This window comes from Benincasa hispida, chromosome 2 (assembly GCF_009727055.1).
Source record: "Benincasa hispida cultivar B227 chromosome 2, ASM972705v1, whole genome shotgun sequence".
In the NCBI taxonomy this organism is placed as follows: Eukaryota; Viridiplantae; Streptophyta; class Magnoliopsida; order Cucurbitales; family Cucurbitaceae; genus Benincasa; species Benincasa hispida.
Genome location: NC_052350.1, coordinates 5,633,807 through 5,658,154, shown reverse-complemented (window position 1 = coordinate 5,658,154; position 24,348 = coordinate 5,633,807). Strand labels below are relative to the sequence as shown.

The following is a 24,348-nucleotide window of genomic DNA, read 5'->3' as shown; positions in this document are numbered from 1 at the left end:
ATATAGTTGGTTTAATTTGTGTCATGTTTCAATAACTAGTGCCTTTTTTGAATGATTTTCTAAAGTACGTACGTAAAATCACTTCGTTTGCACTTAGAAGGTGGTCATTCTAAACAGTTTATAGTTCTATTAAGTTCAGACGTTTTTGTTTTGTTTGGATATTTCATTTTAGTCTTTTGTTAAGATTCATAATGACCTATCACTCTTATTTTTAGAATTTTGTATTACATCAAAACTAGGCCAACTAAAAAGACAGTCTGCAATGGTACACTATAAATGGGAAGTAATAAAGGGTGGAACGACTTTTTTACACGAAATTATAAATCAGAATAAAATATTTAAAGATTGAAATGAAGAGACATGAAAATATAATTATCTGTATAAACTAAATAATTTGCACAAGGTGGAAGAGAGCTTGTTGGAATTGAAATAACTAGAGTAGAAGCAAATAATCCCAGAGGCGCCGGCTTCGGTGTTGGCCCTGGCCTCTGACTTTTGTGGATCTTCTTTTGCTTCTAAGCTAAGACCACGTAGCTTTGCAATCAAATTTAGTACAATCAAAGGTACTTTTCAACCACATTTTTTTTTTCTTTTTCTTATTTTAAATTTTATTTTGGATTTTTCTTTTGAAGAATTTTATTACGGAAAGATGGCCAATTGATTACATGAATTCTTTTCTTTCTGTATCTTCACTAATATATATATATATATATATTTTAACCTGAATTCGGATATCTGATGTATTCTCGCAAAAAAAAAAAAAGAAAAAAAAAGAAAAAAAAAAGAATACTTGATTTTATATTTTCCAGCTAATGCCAGCTACCTTATATTGTTATAGTTTTTTCTTTCTTCTTCTTTTTTTTTTTTGGTAACATTCTATAAACTTTAATCGTTCTTTAATGGGTAATTGCAATTGATAACATTTTTAGGAATAATAACTAAGTGTATAACACCATTTAAAAAAAATTGCAAATATAGACAAGTCTATCAGCGATAAACTTCTATTGTTGATAGACTTTGATTTATCACGGATAGATTCCTATCAATAATATTGTCTATTACTGATAGATTATTTAAATTTTGCCATATTTGTAATTTTTTTATATTATGTTATATCTGTTAATACTTTCAGTCTATTGTCTATATTTGTAATTGTCCCTTCTTTAATTTATATACTCTGTTACTAGTGGTGTAGTTTACTGATGAAAAAACCATAACGATTTAAAAAAATTACATCGAATACCTTCTAGTGCAATGCAACGGTAGACCGCGAAAATGAGTGATGGAGAGGATCCAAATCTCATGCAAAAACCAGGCCAACTTTCTGTACATGTAATGCAAAGTTCCCATTTCATGGAAAATTCTTGTTTTTATGCAAGATTCTCGTGCACAAAATATAATTTTAAAGTTTAAACGTATATATATGTACACAAAAGTCTCGTTTCCAATTCCATATATACAAAATTCTAAATTCATGATTTTATCCTATCATCGGGCATAAAAAAGTAACTTTAAAACATATATAGTATACCTAGTGCAAAATTCTCATTTTTTTTCCAAAAAAAAAAAACACAAAGGATTGTTGATTTAAATGAAAAAAATGCTAAAAATATTTTTAAATATAACGAAATGTTACTTTCTATCATTGATAAACATTTAGACATCTATCATTGTTAGTATCTACCTCGATAGATAATAATAGATGTCTATCAATATCTACCAATGTTAAACAGTAACATTTTGCTATATTTATAAATAAGTTAGTTCAATTTTCGAAATTTGAAAACAAACATTTTTAAAAATAGTATCTTAAATTCTTTAGAAATCGCCAAACTTTACTTTAAAATAAATTCTTTCCCACTTTCTGTTTTTAAAATTTAAAATAGTAATTAAAAAAGATTCACACTCGCTAAATCTAGTCTTAGAAACTATCCAAGCATGGACCCACTCCCATCCCCGAAATTATAAATGAAAGCTCATGAGCTAAATGGAAGGATCAACAAAAAAAAAAAAAAAGAAAAGAAAAAATAGATCCTTCTTTCTAAACTATTAGCCAAAGAAAAAGAGTTATGATCATGATTTCTACTTCCCATCTCTTCTCCTTCACTGCTTTCCTTTTACTTATTTTTTCCTCCTCCTCCCATGGCTCAAACACCCACAATATTATTCAAGAAACATGCAAGAAATCAGCTGAGAGTAGCCCAAATATCAGCTACAAATTTTGTGTTGCTTCTTTCGAATCCGACAACCGCAGTCGCTCGGCAAATCTTCACAAACTTGGCCTCATTTCCATGGATTTGATGCGACACAACATAACAAGCACTCGACGAGAAATCAAGAAACTGTTGAGGAACAAAAAATTGGAAGAATTCATTAAGGGTTGTTTGAAGGATTGTTTAGAGCTTTATTCTGACGCTGTTCCAACGTTGAAAGAGGCAAAAAGAGAATACAAAGAGAAGAAATATAAAGATGCAAATGTTAAGGTAAGTTCAATTATGGAAGCTCCAACAACTTGTGAAGATGGGTTTCAAGAAAAACAAGGAACCATTTCGCCATTAACGAACAACAACAGTAATGCGTTTCAATTGGCAGCTTTGACTCTCTCCATCATCAATATGAATATGCATCTCCAATAAAATAATCATTATATATTTCTTTATATATTTCTTTTCCTCATAAAATTTATCTCATTGGAGTACAAGATATATTGTTTCTTATGTATTCCACTTTTTCTGAGTTTTTTTCCCCTCAATATAGCAAAACATATAGCAAAGTAATAAAAATGTGTGTGAGATTGAGGAAATTTTTTGGGGGTGGGTATTAATCTTAAAAGGTTACTTAGTTATTACGTGTGACAATTTTTTTTCTTTTCAATTTATTATTATTATTTTTGCTATGTGATTAGGGAGGATGCATAAAGATGAGTCGCGTGGTTCACTCACATGATCTTTTTAAGTTGAAAAATACCTATGTGCTTCTTATGTTTTTGTGCATTCTATTAAGTTGTCAAATTTTTCTTATTTTTTTTTTAAAAATATATAAATTTATTTATTTGTGTGTTTGTATGTGATGACAGTGAGATGCATAAAGATAAGTGCACATTTTTTTTTTTTTTTGTAGTCCGTATAATCATTAAATAAAATATTACATATATAAATGTCTGAAATGGTAGTTGAAAAATTGGGTGAGCGGGAAATTGAAAGTCGTGATTACTCTCTTTGTTCACATTAAAATAGTAAATAAATGGAAGTAGTATAAAAAATTTTACTCTAGCGTTCAAAAAGCTTGGAAAAAACACTTGTGAATAGTTGTAAGTTGGGTTTGATGGAGAAAATATGGTAGGTAACCAAAACGTTGGTAAACATAAAACATAGCCTTTGTTGTCCTTGCCTTAATCCAATATTCGTATTAATTATTTAGGCTAAATTACCAGTTGAGTTTATAAATTTATAAACTTGTGTTTAAAAACCGCATAATTGATGGTTGAATTTTCAATAGGTCATTCAATTTGAATATTTCATAAATTTTCAAATATTTAACTTTTTTTTTTATTTAATAAGTAGTCTATAAATTTTAGAAAGTATAGAATATGCCAATAATCTAATAATATAAAAAAAGTCATTGGACTCGAAATTAAAAGTTTAGTACGGTTTATTAAATATTTTTAAAGTTGTTAAATATCAAATAGATATAAAATTGAAAATTTATAAAAAAGAAAACGTGGGAATGAGGAGAAGACGTGATTGAAAGTTGGGGTTTTTGTATTTTACACATAACTTGTCTTTTAGGAAATGACTTTCCCAATCTTGCCCTCCAAACTTTGGTATGGGATACCTGTCGTATCCTATTCCTATCTATTCACCATCAAACTTCACCTTTTTTTATTATTATTATTTATTTTTTTTTTAATAAAAAAATATATCACTAAAAAGAGAAAATATGAATTCAATCCTTCTAATTCCAACTTATTTTCAAGTTAAATCTTGCAAGTTCTCATTGTCATTACCATATTGAATAAGACAATAATAAATAATAAGCAACGCATTTCTTTTTACATGTTCGTAGATATATAAAAATGAAGTGATATGTTTTTAAAACTAGTCAAAGGTTTGAAATCTTACAAAAATAATATGATTTTGTCTAATCTTATAAAAATAATATGATTTTGTCTTGAAAATGTCACACTTTTGCTATTTACATTTGCAATTAGTTTATATTTTTCATTTTAGATGATTATATTAGCATACTAGGTGTTTAGAGTTTAGTAAAAAAATTTGAGAGAACAAATAAATTTACGGGAGTTAATGATAATTCAAATTTTTTTTTTAATATAGTAGGATCAAACCTTTAATTTTTTTTTTTTTAAATGTCATGTCAATTATTGTTGAACAAATTTTAACAACTTAAAAGTAAAATTGGGCTTAATAAAAAAATATGAGCTTTAAATCTCAAAAAAAAAAGAAAAAAGAAAAAAAAGAGAAGAAAGTTTGCATAACCAAGTCTTGGATGATTTAAAAAGTTGAAAATGAGCATAATATGAATCTGGCCGATTATTCAATATAAACAACAACAACAATAATAATACTGATCATCATCGTCGTAAATTATTTTAGAGAGATTTTAAAAAATAGAAAATTTTAAAATATGGATTATTTAATTTAGAAATTGGAATGAGAATGAAGGGGATGATCCGTTGATTGGAAGTTCAGTGCAGGAAGCAAGCTCTTAAAGCCAGGGCGGTCGTTAACGTTATAATAATATCTTCACCTCTTCCCGCCTTTCTTCTTGTTCTTCTTGTTCTTCTTCTTCAATCTCGTATAAATCTACTAATCTTCTTTCTTTTCCCTCTGTTCTCTTCTTTGATTGAAAATTCCATTATGGGTTCAACGGAGGATCGATCGGAGATTGCCTTCTTTGACGTCGAGACCACCGTTCCCACCCGCCAAGGCCAGAGATTTTCAATTTTGGAATTTGGAGCCATTCTGGTGTGCCCTAGGAAGCTGGTTGAGTTGGAGAGCTATTCCACTCTCGTTCGACCTTCTGATCTCTCGCTCATTTCCTCCTTATCGGTGCGATGCAATGGCATTACTAGAGATGCCGTCATTTCTTCACCTACTTTCGCCCAAATTGCTGATAGGGTTTACGATATCCTTCACGGTGCTCACTCCTCTCTCTCTCTCTCTTTTGATTCCACACTAATTCTCTACTAGGGTATTTGAAAGGAAGCGGCGAAATGTTATCTATACATGTCCTTCTTTTTGATGTATTATGAATGTGGATTGATTGTTAAATTTATGTGGAAGTTGAATTGGGTGCCTTCTGATGGGACTGGGAGCTGGTTTCTGTTAAACAAGAGATTTTGGCCCAGAATTGTGTTCTTTTTTCTTCTGAACTTCAGACGACATTTCCTTAGTCAGGTTAGTTTAGTTGAAGGATGGTAACATTTTTAGGGACCCAAGTTTGTGTAAGGTTCGAAGAGACGAACATTGGTCGGGAGGCTTCTCAGACACTCTTCTTTGACTTCGCCCTTTTTTTCCCTACCAAATCTTTTTAGCAAGTGTGTATAGGTTTAAATTCAGATTACATTTCTCGGTTAGATGATCATTTCAGTTCTAAGATTGTACCATGCACTGTTGGGTTGAATGTTCCTGCTTCTTCTAGTTTAATTCTATTATATGCCTGTGTTTGAGTTTCCTCTGCTGCGATACTGTTTCCTGTAGGGCGGATATGGGCAGGCCATAACATACTCAGATTTGACTGTGCACGAATAAGGGAGGCTTTTGCAGAAATTGGGGTCCCAGCACCGGAGCCAAAAGGTACAATTGATTCATTGGCATTGTTGACTCAAAGGTTTGGAAGGAGAGCTGGCGACATGAAGGTAATGACAGAATTCTCTCTCTGTTGCATTCTTGCTATGTTTCTGCTTGTGTTCATGCAAAATTTCAGGGCTAGTCTCCATTAGACGGTACTTTTGTCAAATTTGTTTAGAGCTTTCAACATTCAGAACTCAAGCAGGAAATTGTAGAAGTAATTGAAGTTTTGGGATTTACCTCTCTAATTGAGACTTAAACCATGTTAACATTTGGCACTATGATAGGATTATATTACAAATGTAACATTTTACCAATTTAATATATCATGGTTAAATCTTATGCGAACAAGGGATGGAAAAACCTCTTTTTGGGGAAGATCTGTAATGATGAGGGATTAAGATTTGAAAAATTATGCATAAAGTGGTGAGAATAGGGTTCTTGTAATGATTTTTCTCTTCCTTGCGCTGAGTTTCTCTGGTAAATTCAACCCCATTGTCTTGGCTTTATATAGTTATCTTCATGCATATTCTGACTTTGGGTTTTGGTTTCTAGAAGTTATTGTAACTCTTTATTTATTTTATTTTATTTTTGTTTTTGACGTTCCTTTTCTCCCTGTAGATGGCTACTCTTGCTTCCTATTTTGGAATAGGACAACAAACACACAGGCAACCCTTCCAACTAGCTAGTAATTTTTTTAACTTAAATTAAAGGAGTGGTTCTAGTTATCTGACTTTGTCTGTGTAATTCTCCAGGAGTTTGGATGATGTCAGGATGAATCTTGAAGTTCTAAAGTATTGTGCAACTGTCTTGTTTCTGGTAATGTATAAATTTAAGATGTCGAACATAACTAATATGTTCATGTAAACTTGTAACTTTGTCTGTCTACAATTCATTAATTGTTTGGAGTTTAGACCATTGCCGATGATTACATGTATGGAATTTTTGTTGCATTATCTGAATATTGACCACTTGGATGTATGCCCGTGATAACCACAATTCTTTCTGAATTTAGATCATCAATAGGCTCCAAATGCTTCATTGTCAGTTTTTGCATCAATTGACAATACTTGTCTCCATTTTGCCTATCTGCCATGTGGAGACATTCTTCTTGTACTTTTTCTCTCTCTTTCTTTTTGAAGTAAAGTTTATTTGACAACAGCATAGAATTAGTTTTGCTCTTATAATGACCAGTTTATATATAATATAGTATGGTGGGTTAAGTTGAACTATTGTCTGGCTATAGGAATCAAGTCTACCCGAAGTTTTCCGAGAGAACAGTTGGGTTTCTCCAAATGCTGTTACTAGGCGCCGCACTGCAAAATCATCTCCACAGGGGAATAGTTCGAATAATGATACTCACTCATCAAGTTCAAGGATTGGTGGTAATCCCATATCTCTATTAGATCAAGGGGAAACTCATCCGATACTATCCCTCGTAACTTGCAGCTCTGAGGATGGAGCCTCAAATCTGGCTGAATCTAGAGCAACTGAATCAGATTCTTTTAACATGCGCACTCTCAGCGACCAAATAACTGGTGAATCGCTCGAAACAGATATCAGCATGGAAGAAGAACATGCCACAGTATCTACTGAAGCATCTCCCTCAGAGGATACTTCCACAAGTCTCAGCGCTACTACTGAATTTTTGGAGCCTGATCAGGTGTCTGTTTCATTCATCACTGCATCTTTCGTTCCATTTTTTCGTGGGAGCCAAAGAATACAATTATCGCACAAAGATGACTGTTTGCAGCTTCTTTGTAATAATCTGAGAGTTCGGTTTGGCATAAGCACAAAATTCACTGATTACGCTGGCCGTCCAAAGTTGAGTTTCGTGGTTGATGTACCACCAAGTTTATGTACGGTTCTTGAAGCATCTGATGGCGTGGCTCAGAGATTATTCTCTGATTCCGGGAGCGGGTCTGAATGGAGGCCTGTGGTGATGAGAAAGAATGATTATTTCAACTACCCGACAATGAGATTACAGTAAGTCATACTCCCATCTGATAGTTTGACATATTAGTTAACTACTATCTACAAATATTTTGATGAATTGAACTATCAAATGTGGGAAAAGGAAGAGAAAATAACAGAGAACATCTAGTCCAACGTATTATCCGCAAGCTTGCTTCTTTGCTTCAATCTTTGGTTTCTTGCCATTCATATCGATTCATCTGCTCTGTAAGTTCTTAATTTCCACTTCTTGGTCAGTTTCTAAAGGATATTAAATTTGTTTTTTCACAGCATTCCAACTGCAGTAAGTGGAGATGTGGCGATTTATGCTACAGAGATGTACCAAAAAGAATCATCAGGCGCTGCACAAAGGCTGATATTCAGTAAATTCGATGCTGCAGAGCTTGATAGCTTGATCAAACCTGGAGCCATCTTAGATGCATTCATTTCCTTGGATACATATGACTATCAACAGAGTGCAGGCATAAGATTGGTAGCTAAAAGGTTGATCATCCATTCCTAGTAATGGGTGATCAAGTTGTCCCATTATTGAAGTAGCAGTGAATACTGATGTTATGTTATATTATAGTTAGCTTGCTGACTAACATTCAAATTTCCAATTAGAATAATACTAAATTGATACAAGCTCCCGGTTCTTTGAAAGATCATTCAGTTATTTGTGTTTCTAATCAACTGTCTATACTACTTATGAACACATTAGACTTGATACTTTTCTAGAGACATTTCTGACACTTATAGGAGTGAAAAACATTTGAAATTTGTGGACAAACTATATTATTTTGGTTCTTGAAATAATATGTTTAGCAGCTGCTGCAATCTGCTTAAAATATTGTAGTTAATTTCAGGTTTAATTGGATTATTTGAATTGTTATTGAAATCGGAGTAGGGTTAAAGTAGATTTGAAGTTAATTAATTTAAGAAATTTAGGGCTGTTTGGTTCATAATTCGGATTTTGTTTTATGTTTTCAGATTCATTGAATTCAGTGAATATGTATTTGGTAAACAACTTGAGTTCTGTTTCTGAAAACAGTTTTTAGATTATGCGATTTAAATAGTGTAAATTTTGAAAACAACATTTTTATGTTTTCATTGTATCAAGAATTTGAATTTTATAATTTAAAATACAAAATTATATTAAATAAAATAAAAATATTTAGAAATATAATATGTCATGTTATAAACTCAATTCAATAGTTTAAAAATTAAAATAAGTATTAAATAGTATATTATAAATTAGATTAAATTCCAAATTTGATCTTATGGTTTTGATAAAATGAAAAGTTAGTCCACATGGTTTTAAAATTTAGAATTTAGTTCCTATGGTTTGATAATAACTTCATATATACTATTGTTAAATCCTCTTAAATAGTCCTTACCCTAGGGACTATTTATGAAGCTTTTATCGAACTATTGGTCGTAGATTTTAATTATAAACTACCAGACCTAATTTTAACTTCTTCCAGACCATTGAGATAAAAAATTTTAATTTATCCTATAAATTATTTAATATTACAAAATAATAATTATACAGTCCTTTTAACATAAAACCATATTTGTAAATAAATTAATACTAGTTTATTGCCAACCAATATTTAGTGGGTGACTACAACTAGTTTGCAATTGTTTATATTAGAATTCATGCTACTAAACACATATCTCAAAACATGAAATACAACTCAATTTTCGTTTAATCCATTGCTTTCAAATTTCTGTTTTCATATTGGAAGGTTTTCAAAAATAATTAAAAAGCCCAAATTATTTACATCAATAGCAAAATTTGAACCCAACCCAAAATGAATTAAATAAATGGAAGAAAAGCCCAATCCACAGTAATGAAATACCAAAAATGTCCCCAACCCACACGCAGATAACCTACAACTCGACAGATTAATTACAATTAATCAGATTACCCATCAACTGGCCCGATATCGCTCACGCCCGCCTCTTCTTCTTCCCACATCTTCTTCCAACGACTTCTTCTTCATCAAACAATGCTTGATAACAATCTATTGTCATGTATCTCGCTGGTGGTTCTTCTTCTGTTACTTATCCTTCTTCCGTTGCTTCATCTTCATCTTCTTCTTCTTTTTCTTCCTATGTCGCCACTGCTCAATTTACTTCTCCTATTGCTGTTAAATCTTTCGTTGCTTCTCCTTCAAGGTTACAATCTATTATCAAATCAATTCTTTAAGGTTATAATCATTCTCTTTTCTTTTCATTTCATCAACTCTTCCATTTAATCATAGTTATTAAGCCTTATCAAACCTAATTTTGTTTAAATAGATGGTAAGCAAAAAAAAAAAAAAAAAGTGGTCAAAGCTGAATCATCAACTAGCAAAGAAAGCAAAGGAAAAGGAAATAAAATAATGAAAGTTGAATCATCAATAAGCAAAACAAAAGTAAACAGAATAAAATCCAAAGAAAAAAAGAAGGTAAATCCAAAGTAGTTGTGATAGAGAGTGATAGTGTTCTATCACAGATAGAGAGTGATAGAACCACTAAATATTATGTTAATTGTTGATTGCTGATTGTTATGGGTAGATAGTGTTAATGGTTTGCACTCTCTAAATATATATTTGTTGTTGTTGGTAGATAGTTTTATGTCTTGTTCATTATCTAGTTCATTGTCTCTCTCCATGTATCAATAGAACTTTAATATCAATACATACTTGTCTATTTGAGATATAAAGAGATAGAATACTATCTTTATCTATCTACGATAGATAGAGACTAAGATAAAAAGAGATAGAATACTATCTATGTCTATATGAGATAGATAGTGATGGAGTTCTATCATTGTCTCTCTGAGATAGACAGAGATAAAACTAAACAGTAATATCAATTTGTATAAGGTTTGTGCTTTATATTTTTTTGTTGTTGGTAGATAGTTTCATGTTTTGTTCATAGCTTATTTAATAGATAAATGTTTATCTGAGTGTATCTATTGATAATTTTAAATTGAGATAGACAGAGATAGAGTACTATCAATGTCTATCTAGGATAAATAGTGATGGTCCTCTATTAGTCTATATCTAAATAGATAGAGATAGAATACTATTTTTGTCTATCTGAGATAGAGACCGATAGAGAATTATCACTATTTATCCCAGATAGATACCAATAGTACTTTATCTCTGTCTATCTCAATTCAAAGTCATCAATAGATACACTCAGATAAACAAGTATCTATTAAATAAGCTATGAACATAATATGAAACTATCATTGTCTATCTCAGATAGACAGAGATAGAATACGATCATTGAAGGAAATCGGACACAAGGATTTCCATGAGCAACAGAAGGATCTTTCCAAATTTCAATCGTATATGAATTATACAATTATAATCACAAAAGGAAACATGCGGTTATGCATAAAATAGAAATTACAACATGCTTTACTATAGATCAAGGGAAGAATCAACAAACCTTTGTAGACTCATCTTCAAGTTTCTTGATCACGGACGCTCGATCATAGAAACACAGCAAGACACGAACGTTCATCCAACATGACCGCTATACTGCATGATCATCGCGCACTCAAACTAAGTGATCGCCAAGGTCACGAACAACCCGAACACTGCGAACGGTCTCCACAGAACCTCGACAGTGTCGAGTTGAGTAAGACACCACCAAGAAGGTTACCTTGGTATTCTCGATGTGAGAATCCAGAGGGTGGGCTCTGTGTGGACTTGGTTTGAGGCAGAAAACCGGAGGAACAACAGTCGTGTAAACGATTGAGCCAGTGGGGGATAGAACAACCTATCGTATAGGTTGATGCTCAATCGTTTAGGAAAAACTATGTGATCGTCTTGGAAAAGCTATGCGATCGTTTAGCTCATCGTCTAGTTGAGTGTCTATCGTGTAAGAACACTCCACGATCATTTAGCTAACTTCAAGCTGTCACTTAGTAAATCTGATTTACTTGACAACTTCTCCGCGAGAATTTTTCGAGAATGGAATTCTCAAAAACACAATTTTGCAAATCTATTTCTTTTCTTACTAAAATTAGGAAAATATTTTTTCTTTTATCTCACGGTTACCATGAAAAACCACCAATAACCTCCCACTCAATTGGTTATTAGAGAAAAAGAGATAATTATTCAATAATTAATATTATTATAAATATAAATGATAACTAACTACTATAATATATTTTATAACCTATAGTTTTAATATTTCATCTCATGAAACATATAAACCATAGCTCTTTTTCTCATTCCATGACATTAATGTAAATCTCATTTAAATTAATCCTCCAGTTGATATATCTCATTACACCATACCGATCATCATCATATATGGTCGATTTGCCTTTTGTCAATTTGAATATTTCAAATCAACACCAAGAATTGATCCTCAACTTGAATCCATTGAGCTACCAAGAGGACCTTATGGACCTGTAGCTCGAAGCTCCAACGGTACGTGAATAACTGACTAAACTTTCTAGTCACGAATTTACCATCCGTTAACTACCAGACACTCCACTAAAAGACCGACAGCTAAACTCTCCTTACTACATATATATTATGTGTCCATCATAACTAATCAACAGTGCAACAACCTTCACAGATACGTTTGTAAGTACAGCTCGGCCCAATAACCGTTATGCCCCTGTAGTTACATCTAACTCCTTAAATACCATCTGAATCCTTTAATGAACATAAGTCATAGTCCTACTATGACTGAGTTCTCTCTTCCAAAGAGAAGTTATGACCACTTGTCAAGCCCCAGAATCAACCCTTAAGGGAGCAATCTATCTACTTACCCCTGCTTTGGGGAAAGAGTTGAATTACATCTTGTGTATTGAGTTCCCAGCTCCCAAATCAGACAAGTCCCCAAAAAGGTAGGCATGTTGAGTGGAAATCTGGCACTCTCACCCATATAGTCCAAAGGAACCGCCCTCAAAGGCAGGAGTTTCTCAAATCACTCAGGATTGAGGTCGTGTCACTATGTTCATTTAGGTGAGATGTAAGTCTCGATCAACGCGTTATATACAGAGTCTAGTCATCTCGTGGTCCGGTCTTATACAAATTCTTTGTATAGGACACCCCCGCTCACATGTCTCCACATGAATAGTCAGGATCTACCATTTGCGGTAGTTTACAACACTTGCAAACCTCTACAAAGCGGGTACTATCCGTAGTGTCATCAGGATCAAGTATCCCACCTTAATCCTTATACTATATACCTATTTAGGTTATCACTTAAGGCATGACCTACTTGTATATTACATATACATGCTTAAGTTTACATAAGATAACCATGGAGCTTTGTTTATTGGATATAAATAAATGTCAGAATGAAATAATAATTATTTTATTCATAAAACAATGTGTATAATTACAAACAACGAGACCCCAGGAGCATTAGGACACCAATCCCAATAATCATTATTTGACTTAGATAAACAGAGATAGGATACTATCGGTGTCTATCTGAGGTAGATAGTGATAGACTTTAGTGAATGAGTTTTTAAATGATGGGTGACTTCAATGAATGATAGAATTCTATCATTTAACAATTTGACTTAGAAGAGGGGAGAACGTAGTTGCAATGAATGTGTGATGTACAATTAGGAAAACAATCACGATCTGTATATTTAGTGATACACAATATTGCAACTATCTGCATTTATCAGAATCTATCTACTGATAGATTCAGATACATGTCATAATTTATATACACAACGATAGACATAGATAGTTATCTATCTATGTCTATTTATTAAATTTCTTGCTGAAGTTCACCTACTTGATATCAGTAGATAGAGTCAGATAGACACTGTATGTGCCTATTACTGATAGTTTTTGTGCTTCTTCCAGTTCTTGTGCCTTTCACTGATATATAATGACTTAAAAATAAGATACTATTAAAACATTTACAACTCAAGAATAGAATGAATCAGAAAATATCATTCATAAACTCTAATGTCTCCATCTGTCTATACATGTATTACAATGAAAAAATAATGATTACATCATTTGATTAATTGGTTGAAGTTTGTAAGTTCTATTATTGTGACTTTTACGATTACAACGAGTATGTTTTGATGAACTTTTAAATTTACCTACATATGAAATTCTTTGTTTTCTAGGTCTTCCAGTTTGACGTTTAACAGTAGGAGGTAATATTTTCATTACATCATCTTTAGCTCTCCAATCCGAATGAATTCCAATAGGTCAAACACAACCACTGTATGCTGCTGACAATGTTCTTCTATAATAAAAGTCAGCTACATAAGGATAGATATCTAAATTAAGCATTCAGAGAACAATAAGTGCATGTGCACATAGAATTTCCTCAAAATCCCATACATGACAACTGCAAGATCTCAAGTCTAGTTTCACTATGAACTATTTATCTCCATCAATTATCTTGTATTCAATGTTGTTAATGGGATCAACATAACAAATAAATAAGAGAAAGGTAATTAGTATTAACAACTATTCAAGAAAAAAAGTAATCACTGTTTATCTAAGATAGGCACTTTACATATTTGTCTACTGATTCTACATATTAATAACTTCAAATTGAGATAGATAGAGATATTGTACTATCAGTGTCTATCTAGGATAGATAGTGATAGAGCTCTATCAATGTCTATTTGAGATAGATAGAGATAGAGCACTATCAGTGTCTATCTGAGATAGATAGTGATAGATAGACAATAAGAGAAAGACAGAATTCTTAGCAAGAATCTTCTTGACTTTTCGTGTTCTCGTCGTAATATGTTCTCAGCCCAAGAAGTCAAAAGAGCTTTCATTGCAAAATCAGCTTTACTTTGATCATAAAACTACTTTTGCAATATATCTCTGATTGAACTAAGCAAGCTAGCCACAGGTAATTCTCTAACATCTTTTAAAACTGAGTTTATACTTTCTGCAACATTCTATGTGATGGAATGTATAATCATGCAATGGAAGCAATAAAAATCAATAAGCACTCTAATTACATTTAATTTGAGTTCTAAAAGTATGTAAAACATATTTTTTTGAAAATTTCTCAACTCCAAATCTTCAGTGAACCACCAAAAGATCTTCTCTACTATTCTCAGCCTTGAATTTGAGTGGATGAACTCACAATTGAAGTGAATTAGGTGAGGAAGTTTAGAGGGTTTGAGAGAAGAAAAAAAAAATATGTAGCAAAAATTTTGAATTTTCCAGTAGACAACCCCACAATCTCTAAAATTGAGAGGTTTTATTCATTAAAGCCATGCAAAACCTGAAGAATTTGGTCAATGCCACCTCAAATTGAAGTTGCAAGTGGGCTAGGTGTTTGTTTTTAGTTAAACCACATTGAATTTTCCAAAATTGAAAAATTCCACTTCCTAATTTCAATTTTCGTTTTAGTTAATTAAAAATTAATTAAATTCAAATTCAAAAACTAATTTTATGAAATTTGAATAAAATTGAAAATTAAATTTTATTTTAATTAATTAAACAAATTTAATTAATTAAATAATAATTTAATATCAAATATTAAATTAATCAAACACCTAATTTTAAACATGAATCCTATTCATGTAATTAATATTTAAATATTATAAACTCTCAATTTAATTTAATTTCGATAAATTCAACGTTAATTATATCGAATATAATTATACAAACCCTAATTTGCAATTGAACAATTCAAATTCAAACCCTAATTTGCAATTTGAACACTTCAAATTGAAACCTTAAATTCAATTTGAACATTTCAAATTGAAATTCAATTTGAACACTTCAAATTGAAATTATTTCAAATTCACTCAATTTATTAATTCAATATGTCATGTTTTACTAACTAGTAGAGGGACCTTATGGACCTACGGATCATGAGCTCCAATGATTTGAGATTAATTGGCTAAAACTCTTTAGTCCAAATTAATCAGTATTTGTTAACTACCGAGTCACACCACTATAGCTCGATAGTTGCACTCTCATCACTATAGATATATTTGTGTCCACTTGATTTTAACCATAATCAGTAATTCGACGCTTCACGGGTTGTTTGTAATAACGACTAGGTCAATATATTGTTTTACTCCTAAAATTACATTTTGTTCCTTAAGTTCCACTGATTCTCTAATAAACAATTGGTTTGTGATCCAATCACTAAAACGACTCCATCTCGGGCCAATGAGACGGTGGGTGTTGGGGATGATGCCCTAAACTCTCGTTAGGTCCTGTAGTTTGTAAACACAGTTTTGAACAAATGCTTGTGATGTAATAATATTTGATATTTTTTTTACTTTTGTCTATGGAACATTGGATATTTTAATTACTTTACCACAAACCAATAAACTAAAATCATTGGTTATCGTTTGTAACTTAAGCATGTATGTGGAGACATACAGGTGGATCATGTCAAGTGATAACCAAAATGGTATGTAGTATATGGATATAGAAGGAAAACCTTATCCTAGTAACACTACGGATACAACTCGTTTTGTAGAATAGTTACAAGTGTTGTGACTTGCTACAGATGGTCTGATCCTAATCATTCATTTGAAGACATGCGAGCAGAGGCGTCTTATAGAAAGAAGTTTGTAAAAGACCGGACCACGAAGTGTTATAATCTCGTTCTATAACGGCATTCATGACAGAGACTTCACTTCACTAGGATGACCATAGATAACATGACCTCAATCCTGAGTCAGTTGGGAACTCCTGCCTTTGAGGGTGGTCCTTCTCATGGCCCAAGAGGTGTCCACACATAGTAGGACTATGTTGTATTGTTCATTAGAGGGATCAGCGGTACTTAAGAAGTTAGATGTAACTATATGGACAAAACGGTAAATTGGCCCAGCTGTACTTACGAGTATCTGTGAAGGTTATCATACTGTTGATTAGTTATATCCGATGGACACAAAAATATATCTGTGGTGAAAATATTGCAGCTATCAGTCTTTAGTGGAATGCCTAGCAGTTAAGGGATGGTGGATTTCGTGGCTAAAGAGTTTAATCGGCTATTCATATACCGCTGGAACTTCGATCCATAGGTCCATAAGGTCCCCTTGGTAGCTTAATGAATTCAAGTTGAGAATAAGTTTTTGGGTCAGTTTGAAATGTTCAAATTGACAAGAGGGACTCGATTATATATGATATGATTGAACTGGTCAATTATATATGATATAGTTGACATAATTTTTTAGATACATTAATTGGAGGAAAATGATATAAATATGATTTATATCTAGTTGAGGAGAAAAGACTATGGTTCATATATTGTATATGATGTAATATTAAACCATAGGTTATAAATATAATAAGATTATATTTATTTTTTAATTTAACAATTATGGGATAATTGTGCCGGTTTTTTCTCTGTAACCGAATGAGTTAATGGGAGGTTGCATTCAGTTTTCGTAACTGAAGAATAAAATGAAAATTATTTTCATTTTGAAAATGATCAAACATTCGTTCACCGAGTAGTACATTGCCTATCCATAGCAAATCGAGAGCATACACGACAACCCAAAGTTTACTAAACGATTGTGTACATGCGCGCCTTTTTCCTAAACCGTCGCATAGAAATTACTAAACGATCTTCTAGCTTTTTTCTATGCGATCGCACGACTGAGCATTTTTACTAAACGATCGTCTATACGATCTCGCCCCTTTTACTACACGATCGTGTACCTCTACCTAAACGATCAAGCACGTCTATACAATAGACACCCGAGATCTCCCACTTGCTTGGTTGTGGTAAACAATCGTCTTTCCTCCTTCCCTCTACCAAATCCAACAGAGCCCACACCTCTTGGATTCTCACTCCGAGAATACCGAGGGTTCCGAGTGGTGGTGTCTTCCCTGCTACCTTGTTCGTGAGGAGTCTATTCGTGGGTAGACGACATCGATTTGGTGGACGACTAGTTTGGACAATCTTAGCGAGAGCGAGTTTGGCTTCCTGGACGAAAGCAAGTTTTCTGTGAAGAAGAGTTCTTCAACTGGTATGTATCTTGTTCTCTTGTTGTTGTTAAAGTTCAAAGTATGCCTATAATTTTTTATTAATGCATATCTAGTCTGTTTGATTGTGAATGCGGTAATTCTGTTACAATGAGTTTGAACGATCTTGCTTCCGATCAGAGGTACTCTTTGATAAGAGTTCCTTCAGTGGGACCCTTTGTTCAAGACCTGGATTTAGCACTTAAAAGACTTATTGAGCCGGCGTTGTTGAGCCAACCCTCACCTTTGCAAATCTAAGGATAATTCTGAATACACAGGAGTTCATAGTTAGCTCAAGATTAAGATTGAGTTACCTAGGTCATCTTTGCGAAATAGTCAATCTTAAACAGTAAACAACATTATGAAGTAAGAGTGACTTATTTCTTGGTCCGATCTCACGCAAACTCATTGCATATTATACCCCTACTCCTCATGTCAATACATGAATGAATTAGGATCACTTCGTTTGTAACACCTTACAACAAACTGTAACAACTATAGAGTGAGCCGCATTCGGTAGTGTTATCAGAATAAGACACCCAACCTTATTTGTATACTACAGACCGTTGTTTTGGCTATTAACTCGAACTGATCCATCTTTATGTCTCCACATAATGTTCAAGTATTCATATAATAGTCATGGATCTTAGTTTATTGGATTTAGTCTTTACAAGTGTAATTTACAAATTCAATAACAACTTTATTGAATAAATGTCGAATAACATTTTTATTAATAATATTTAATTTTACAAACTGCGAGTTTTAAAACATACAACCTAACACGATGTCATCATTCTATACCTTCTTCTTCGTGAATATGCACAAAACCACTTCTCAAACCCAACATTACTAAGATAACTTTTAACATATTGACTCCATGCATCTCATGTGGTACTCAAAGTCATCAGTAGTGTAGGCATTAGCACAACTAAAAAAATAATTATCAAGCAATGGATCCTAAAAATGAAGTTTCAAGTTTCTTAAGAGATGCTCAATACTCAATATTAGCATACACTCTTAAAACTTCTTAAGGAATGCTAAGATGCCTATTAGAAACAGTGACTAAATTCTCTCATTCCCCAAAACTACTTAGTATGTCTTCAATAAACCATGTCAATGATGCGTCATTTTGAGAATCTATGATACCAAATGCAAGGGGAAAATTTTGATTGTTACCATCCACGATTACCTAGTCAACGCTACATGACTTTCCATGTGGCAGTCCACGCATGCCAGGTCACAGGTAATCGTGTACCGAGTACACGACACGATTTATTTTTAATCGTGTATCGAGTACACGATTAGTAATCATGTACTCGGTACATGATGACACCTATTTTTTACAATATTTTCCACCCAACTCTATTTTTGTTAATAATTATTAAAATAACATTATTTTAAAAAAATCGGAAAAAGGGAAAGAAAGAAAATAAACAAACACAGGTCATCTTCTTCTCCTCTCGCAACCGTCGTCCCCAACTCGGTCTCGTTCTCCGGCGATCACATACTACGAGCGGCGAACCTCCGACAAGCAGACGGAAACGACCCACGCCGGTTTTTCTTATCCGATGACCCGTTACTTGCTTGCGAGTTTAGACCCACAACTTTGTGCCTGAGATTGGCGGCGTTTTTGCACATGCAGTCTTCTCCGTCTCCGGCGACTCTACGAACCCACGTCGACGTCGACAATTACGTTCCTCATGCGATTGATGCGAGCAGACACCCATGCCAACACCTTTTCTTTGAGTAGGTTTTTTTTGTGCATAGCGATGCACGCACGCCATATGTTCGATGAAAGGTCGCTGAGAAGATGCGTCTCGTTGCTGAAGTTAAAATGGGATAGCTTCGTTGTGCAACCCATCTGTACGCAGCATTGCTTTTGTTCTCTTCATTCCACCATAAACAACGGAACTTCTGTGTTAAAACTCTGTGAAGTGATTTCATTGACGATCGGTGGGTTAAATGAATTGGAATCCAGTTTGAACAAATGTACAATACCATTGACATCTTCACTCGTTACCCAGGTTATTGATTCTTTTAAAAACGAAGTTCACACTAGAAGATTGCTAAGGTTTTTCTTGTGGTCCCTCAAGAAGTTAAACCACGATTTAGAAGATGAAGCTTTCAATTATGCCATCCGCTTCTTTGCTCAGAAGAAGGACTACACGGCCATTGATATTTTACTTTCTAATCTTAAGAAAGCCAACCGCGCAATGGACGGCCAGACCTTCGGTTTTGTGGCTGAGGCTTTAGTCAAAATGGATAGAGAAGATGAAGCATTGGGTCTGTTCAAGAACTTGGATAAATACAAATGCCCACATGACCAATTTACTGTCACTGCTATTATTACTGCTCTTTGTGCAAAAGGGCATGCTAAAAGAGCAGAAGGGGTTGTCTTGCACCACAAGGACAAGATTTCTAGCACAATGAGTTGCATCTATAGAAGTCTTCTATATGGATGGTCTATTAAGAAGAACACAAAAGAAGCAAGAAGAATACTCAAAGAAATGAAGTCAGATGGAACCATGCCAGATTTGTTCTGCTACAACACATTCCTCAAATGCCTTTGTGAGCAGAATCTTGCGAAAAATCCTTCAGGTCTTGTGCCTGAAGCCTTGAATGTGATGATGGAAATGAGATCCTACAGAATTGCTCCTAACTCAATCAGTTATAATATATTGTTGTCTTGTCTTGGCAGAACTAGGAGAGTGAAGGAATCATGTACAATCCTCAAGACAATGAAACGATCTGGTTGTCAACCCAATTGCGTAAGCTATTATCTCGTGGCAAGAGTGTTGTTCTTGACTGGAAGATTTGGGAAAGGGCGCGGAATTGTGGATGAGATGATTGAAGAGGGGCTGATCCCGGATCGAAAATTCTACTACGATTTGATTGGTGTTCTGTGTGGTGTTGAGAGAACAAATTATGCACTTGAGCTTTTTGAGAAAATGAAGAGAAGCTCATTGGGGGGTTATGGGCCAGTTTATGATGTGCTTATACCAAAGCTTTGTAGAGGAGGAGATTTTGAAAAGGGCAGGCAACTGTGGGAGGAAGCCATGGCTATGGGTGTTGTGCTTAGCTGCTCAAGTGAGGTTTTGGATCCTTCAATCACAAAGGTTTTCAAGCCAACAAGAAAGATTGAGAATAAAATTCTTGAAGAATGCAATAGAGCTGAGAAGCAGAACAAGGCTGCAACTGAGAAACCAAAAGAAAAGAGAAAGAAAAGTAAGAATCTGTCCTGGAAATAACTTCTTGAATTTCTAACTTTGTCAAATTAAATCATTTCATAGGCCTCCTTGTTCAAGATTTATATAGTAATTGAATGATACCATGAGATATTTCTATACGTGACATACTCTTTTAAGCAAATCAGTTCAAGGCCTAAACGATTTTGAATGGACATTTGGAAGGTTTTCATTCTAAGATTTTGAGCCTCCACAGGTCGAAAATAAATCATTTCACTTTGGTGATTGAGTGAATTTTGAGTTCAACAATTTATGGGCAGAGGATTTGAAACTTTGACAGATCCAAAGTATACACTTCATGCTAGTCGTGATCCTTCATTTGTTGACTTTAAATTTGTTTTGTTTGAGATATAAAATACAGATTGAGTTAGACTTTTTTTATTTCCCTTCTTCTAACCATTATGTAAATGAATAGACTTTTTTTATTTCCCTTCTTCTAACCATTATGTAAATGAATGGTTGAACCATCCACTTTCCTAATGATAATTTTGTTCCATATCCATTGAATAAAGATCGAGTAGTTTTAATTACACAAGACTTTGTTAATAGGTTTTATACTAGGTTCAAATGTAAAAAAAGGCCAAAATTTTCTAATATGATTATACTATGAACAATGGCATATCCAAAACTTCAGGCTAGGGGGCACAATTTCATACAAAATTAGAAACTTAGCCCATGAAACTCTAAATTGATGTCTATATATGATCCCTAAAGGAAAAATTTCACAAAATGACCCAAAAAAAAAAAATAAAAATACCAATGAGTTCTTTCTAAAAAATTTTCTATCACTGACCTTTTGTTCATGCGATATTCCAAAGTTACCCCCAATTTTAAAAAGCTTTCAGACCGTTTGGTATCCGCGCGCCTCTACGAATACTTTATAACGATAAGTCTCTTCGTTTCCTTCATTTACTTCTCAAAGCATTTCTCTTCCAAGATTTTTCTCTCGAATTTACTTATGTTTTCTTCTGAACTTCAATCGAGCACTCGTCGTAGGTTTCTCACCGGTCGTCTCTACGAACTTGCCACCGTCGTCGTGATTTGAAAGGTACAAGACTCTTCTCTATGTTGATATTCGAGGTTTGACTATCTTTTAGGGTTTAATCGCGTATTCGTTCGTAATCGATCGTTGAGAGAATACTAGCGATCACATAGAGAATGATAAGCGAGTGTTTAATTATTACTAAGCGATCAGATAGAGATTACTAAGCGATTGTTTAGATATTTATTGTGTGATTGTTTAGGTTTATATTGTGTGATCATTTAGCTATCTGTTATGTGATCGTTTAGCTAACTGTTATGCAGTCATTGAGATATCTATTATGCGATCATTTAATTTTTGTTATGCAATTGTCTACTAATTGTTGTAGTGTACACGCCAGTCAGATTGGTAAGATGGACGTCCCTGCTAAGAAATATTTCCCTGCTACAGTCTCTTTCCAAGTCCACAAAACTGCCTCTGTGATTAAGAATAAGTTGACAGAAGGACAGATGAGATTGTATAGGAAAACTATCTTTGGTCTACTGTTGGATGTAGATCTTGTTTTTAATGAACAACTTTTGCACAACTTTCTGTTAAGGGAGGTAGCGGATGCAAACCTAGACATTATATCGTTCAACATTCTAGGGAAGAAGGTAACATTCTCCCAAGACGATTTTAACCTGATAGCTGGGTTGTGGCCGACTAGGGAATAGTAGAAAGAGAAACAAGCGATGAAAGGCTGCGAGAATTCATTCTTGGACCAAAGGACTCAAATGAAAAGGATAGTTCTTACAAGCATGTGGAGATCGCATTCGAGAAGTTCAATTTTACTAATGACGAACTATCAAGGTTGCATTAGCACTATTCATCAAAACGGTGATGATTGGAAAAGACAAAAAAACCCAATTCGATGTGAATATATTTGGGATTGTCGATGACCTTGAAGTCTTTGTACATTACAATTGGTTTTTTTCTCTTCTATAAACGTAGATTGAATAACATGAAGACTATCATGCGCGGAAGAAGGAGACATATGATTCAAAGAAAGCAAAAAATGATCATCGTGCCTCATATTACTGTGTAAAGGGATTCACACTTGCATTCAGGGTATGTACTTTTGTTTCTTATTCACTTTAATATACATTGAACCTGTGTGTTATGTACATGTAACAAAGTTCCCATTATTCGTAGGTTTGGGCTTACGAAATTTTGTCCAAATTAATTAAGTTCATAACCACCAAATCAGCAAGGTTGCAATTCCTAGAATTCTTAGATGGACTTGTTCTCGTGCTCCATCTACCAATCATTGAGAAATATATTTTCCAGCCAAAAAAAGTAAGTAACCGATCGCTTCTGACTTGCTCATTTGTTTATACTTTCATGCATTTTGATTTGTTAAGTTGTTTATACAGGCTAGTAAAGGATTCACACTTGCATTCAGGGTATGTACTTTTGTTTCTTATTCACTTTAATATACATTGAACCTGTGTGTTATGTACATGTAACAAAGTTCCCATATCGTAGGTTGGGCTTACGAATTTTATCCAAAATTAATTAAGTTCATAACCACCAAAGTCAGCAAGGTTGCAATTCCTAGAATTCTTAGATGGACTTGTTCTCGTGCTCCATCTTACCAATCATTGAGAAAAATATTTTCTCAGCCAAAAAAAGTAAGTAACCGATCGCTTCTGACTTGCTCATTTGTTTATACTTTCATGCATTTTGATTTGTTAAGTTGTTTATGTACAGGCTAGTATTCTGTCGAGACTTGTACCTAGCATAAAGGAGATAAAGTACAAGGAGAACCGACTGGAAGGACTTAATGTGGTTCATGTTGTTGGAGAAAGAAGAATCGAAGGGGTTGAACACTCTATCGATACTCACGAGTCCTTTAGGGGGCACGAAGAGCATGAACCCCATGTAGATCAATTTGTAATATGCAACATATAGAGCCGGAACCATGTATGTCGGTTCAGACTAACCTCTGAAGAGCAAGAGGTAGCAGGTGTCCTCAAGATATCATCATTCCAAATCCTACAAAGTCTTTAGGGAGAAAATTAAAGAAGTTCGCAAAGATTTGGCGAACTTGACTACCATGGTTCGTTAGATGAGAGATACATTTATTGTCCAACATCATCTGATGGGCCAACAACTGAACGAAATAAAGATGATAGTCCATCTTTTGAATGAGATATGTAGTTCTGTGTAGTCCTTTAGATATTCTCAAATGGTAATGATCGTTTATATAGTCTTATAAGATTCTTTAGATAATCTAAATGATCACTTATATTTTCTAAACGATCGTTTTGATAGTCTTAAATGATTGTTTAGAAAATATAGACGATCATTTCGGATTATTAAATGATCGTTTAGATAATTTAAACGATCGCTTATATTTTCTAAACGAT

General features: G+C 33.6%; 3 protein-coding genes across 3 annotated transcripts; all 3 read left to right on the top strand.

The window, feature by feature from the left end:
- Positions 1–1,976: 1,976 nt before the first annotated feature.
- On the top strand, positions 1,977–3,412 carry LOC120071830 (putative invertase inhibitor). The gene has a single exon (XM_039024224.1). It carries the CDS (start codon positions 2,070–2,072, stop codon positions 2,634–2,636), a length of 567 nt encoding a protein of 188 aa, XP_038880152.1. The 5' UTR covers positions 1,977–2,069; the 3' UTR covers positions 2,637–3,412.
- A 1,154-nt stretch (positions 3,413–4,566) lies between these two features.
- On the top strand, positions 4,567–8,452 carry LOC120071829 (protein NEN1-like). Its single transcript, XM_039024222.1, has 6 exons — positions 4,567–5,157; positions 5,721–5,878; positions 6,432–6,478; positions 6,566–6,629; positions 7,057–7,796; positions 8,055–8,452. Exons 1-6 carry the CDS (start codon positions 4,878–4,880, stop codon positions 8,284–8,286), a joined length of 1,521 nt encoding a protein of 506 aa, XP_038880150.1. The 5' UTR covers positions 4,567–4,877; the 3' UTR covers positions 8,287–8,452.
- Positions 8,453–19,128: 10,676 nt separating this feature from the next.
- Positions 19,129–24,139, top strand: LOC120070820 (pentatricopeptide repeat-containing protein At5g61370, mitochondrial). The gene is made up of 4 exons (XM_039022705.1): positions 19,129–22,006; positions 22,329–23,047; positions 23,132–23,275; positions 23,690–24,139. The coding sequence occupies exon 1, from the start codon at positions 19,414–19,416 to the stop codon at positions 20,959–20,961; it is 1,548 nt and encodes a 515-aa protein (XP_038878633.1). The 5' UTR covers positions 19,129–19,413; the 3' UTR covers positions 20,962–22,006; positions 22,329–23,047; positions 23,132–23,275; positions 23,690–24,139.
- The last annotated feature ends 209 nt before the right edge of the window (positions 24,140–24,348 follow it).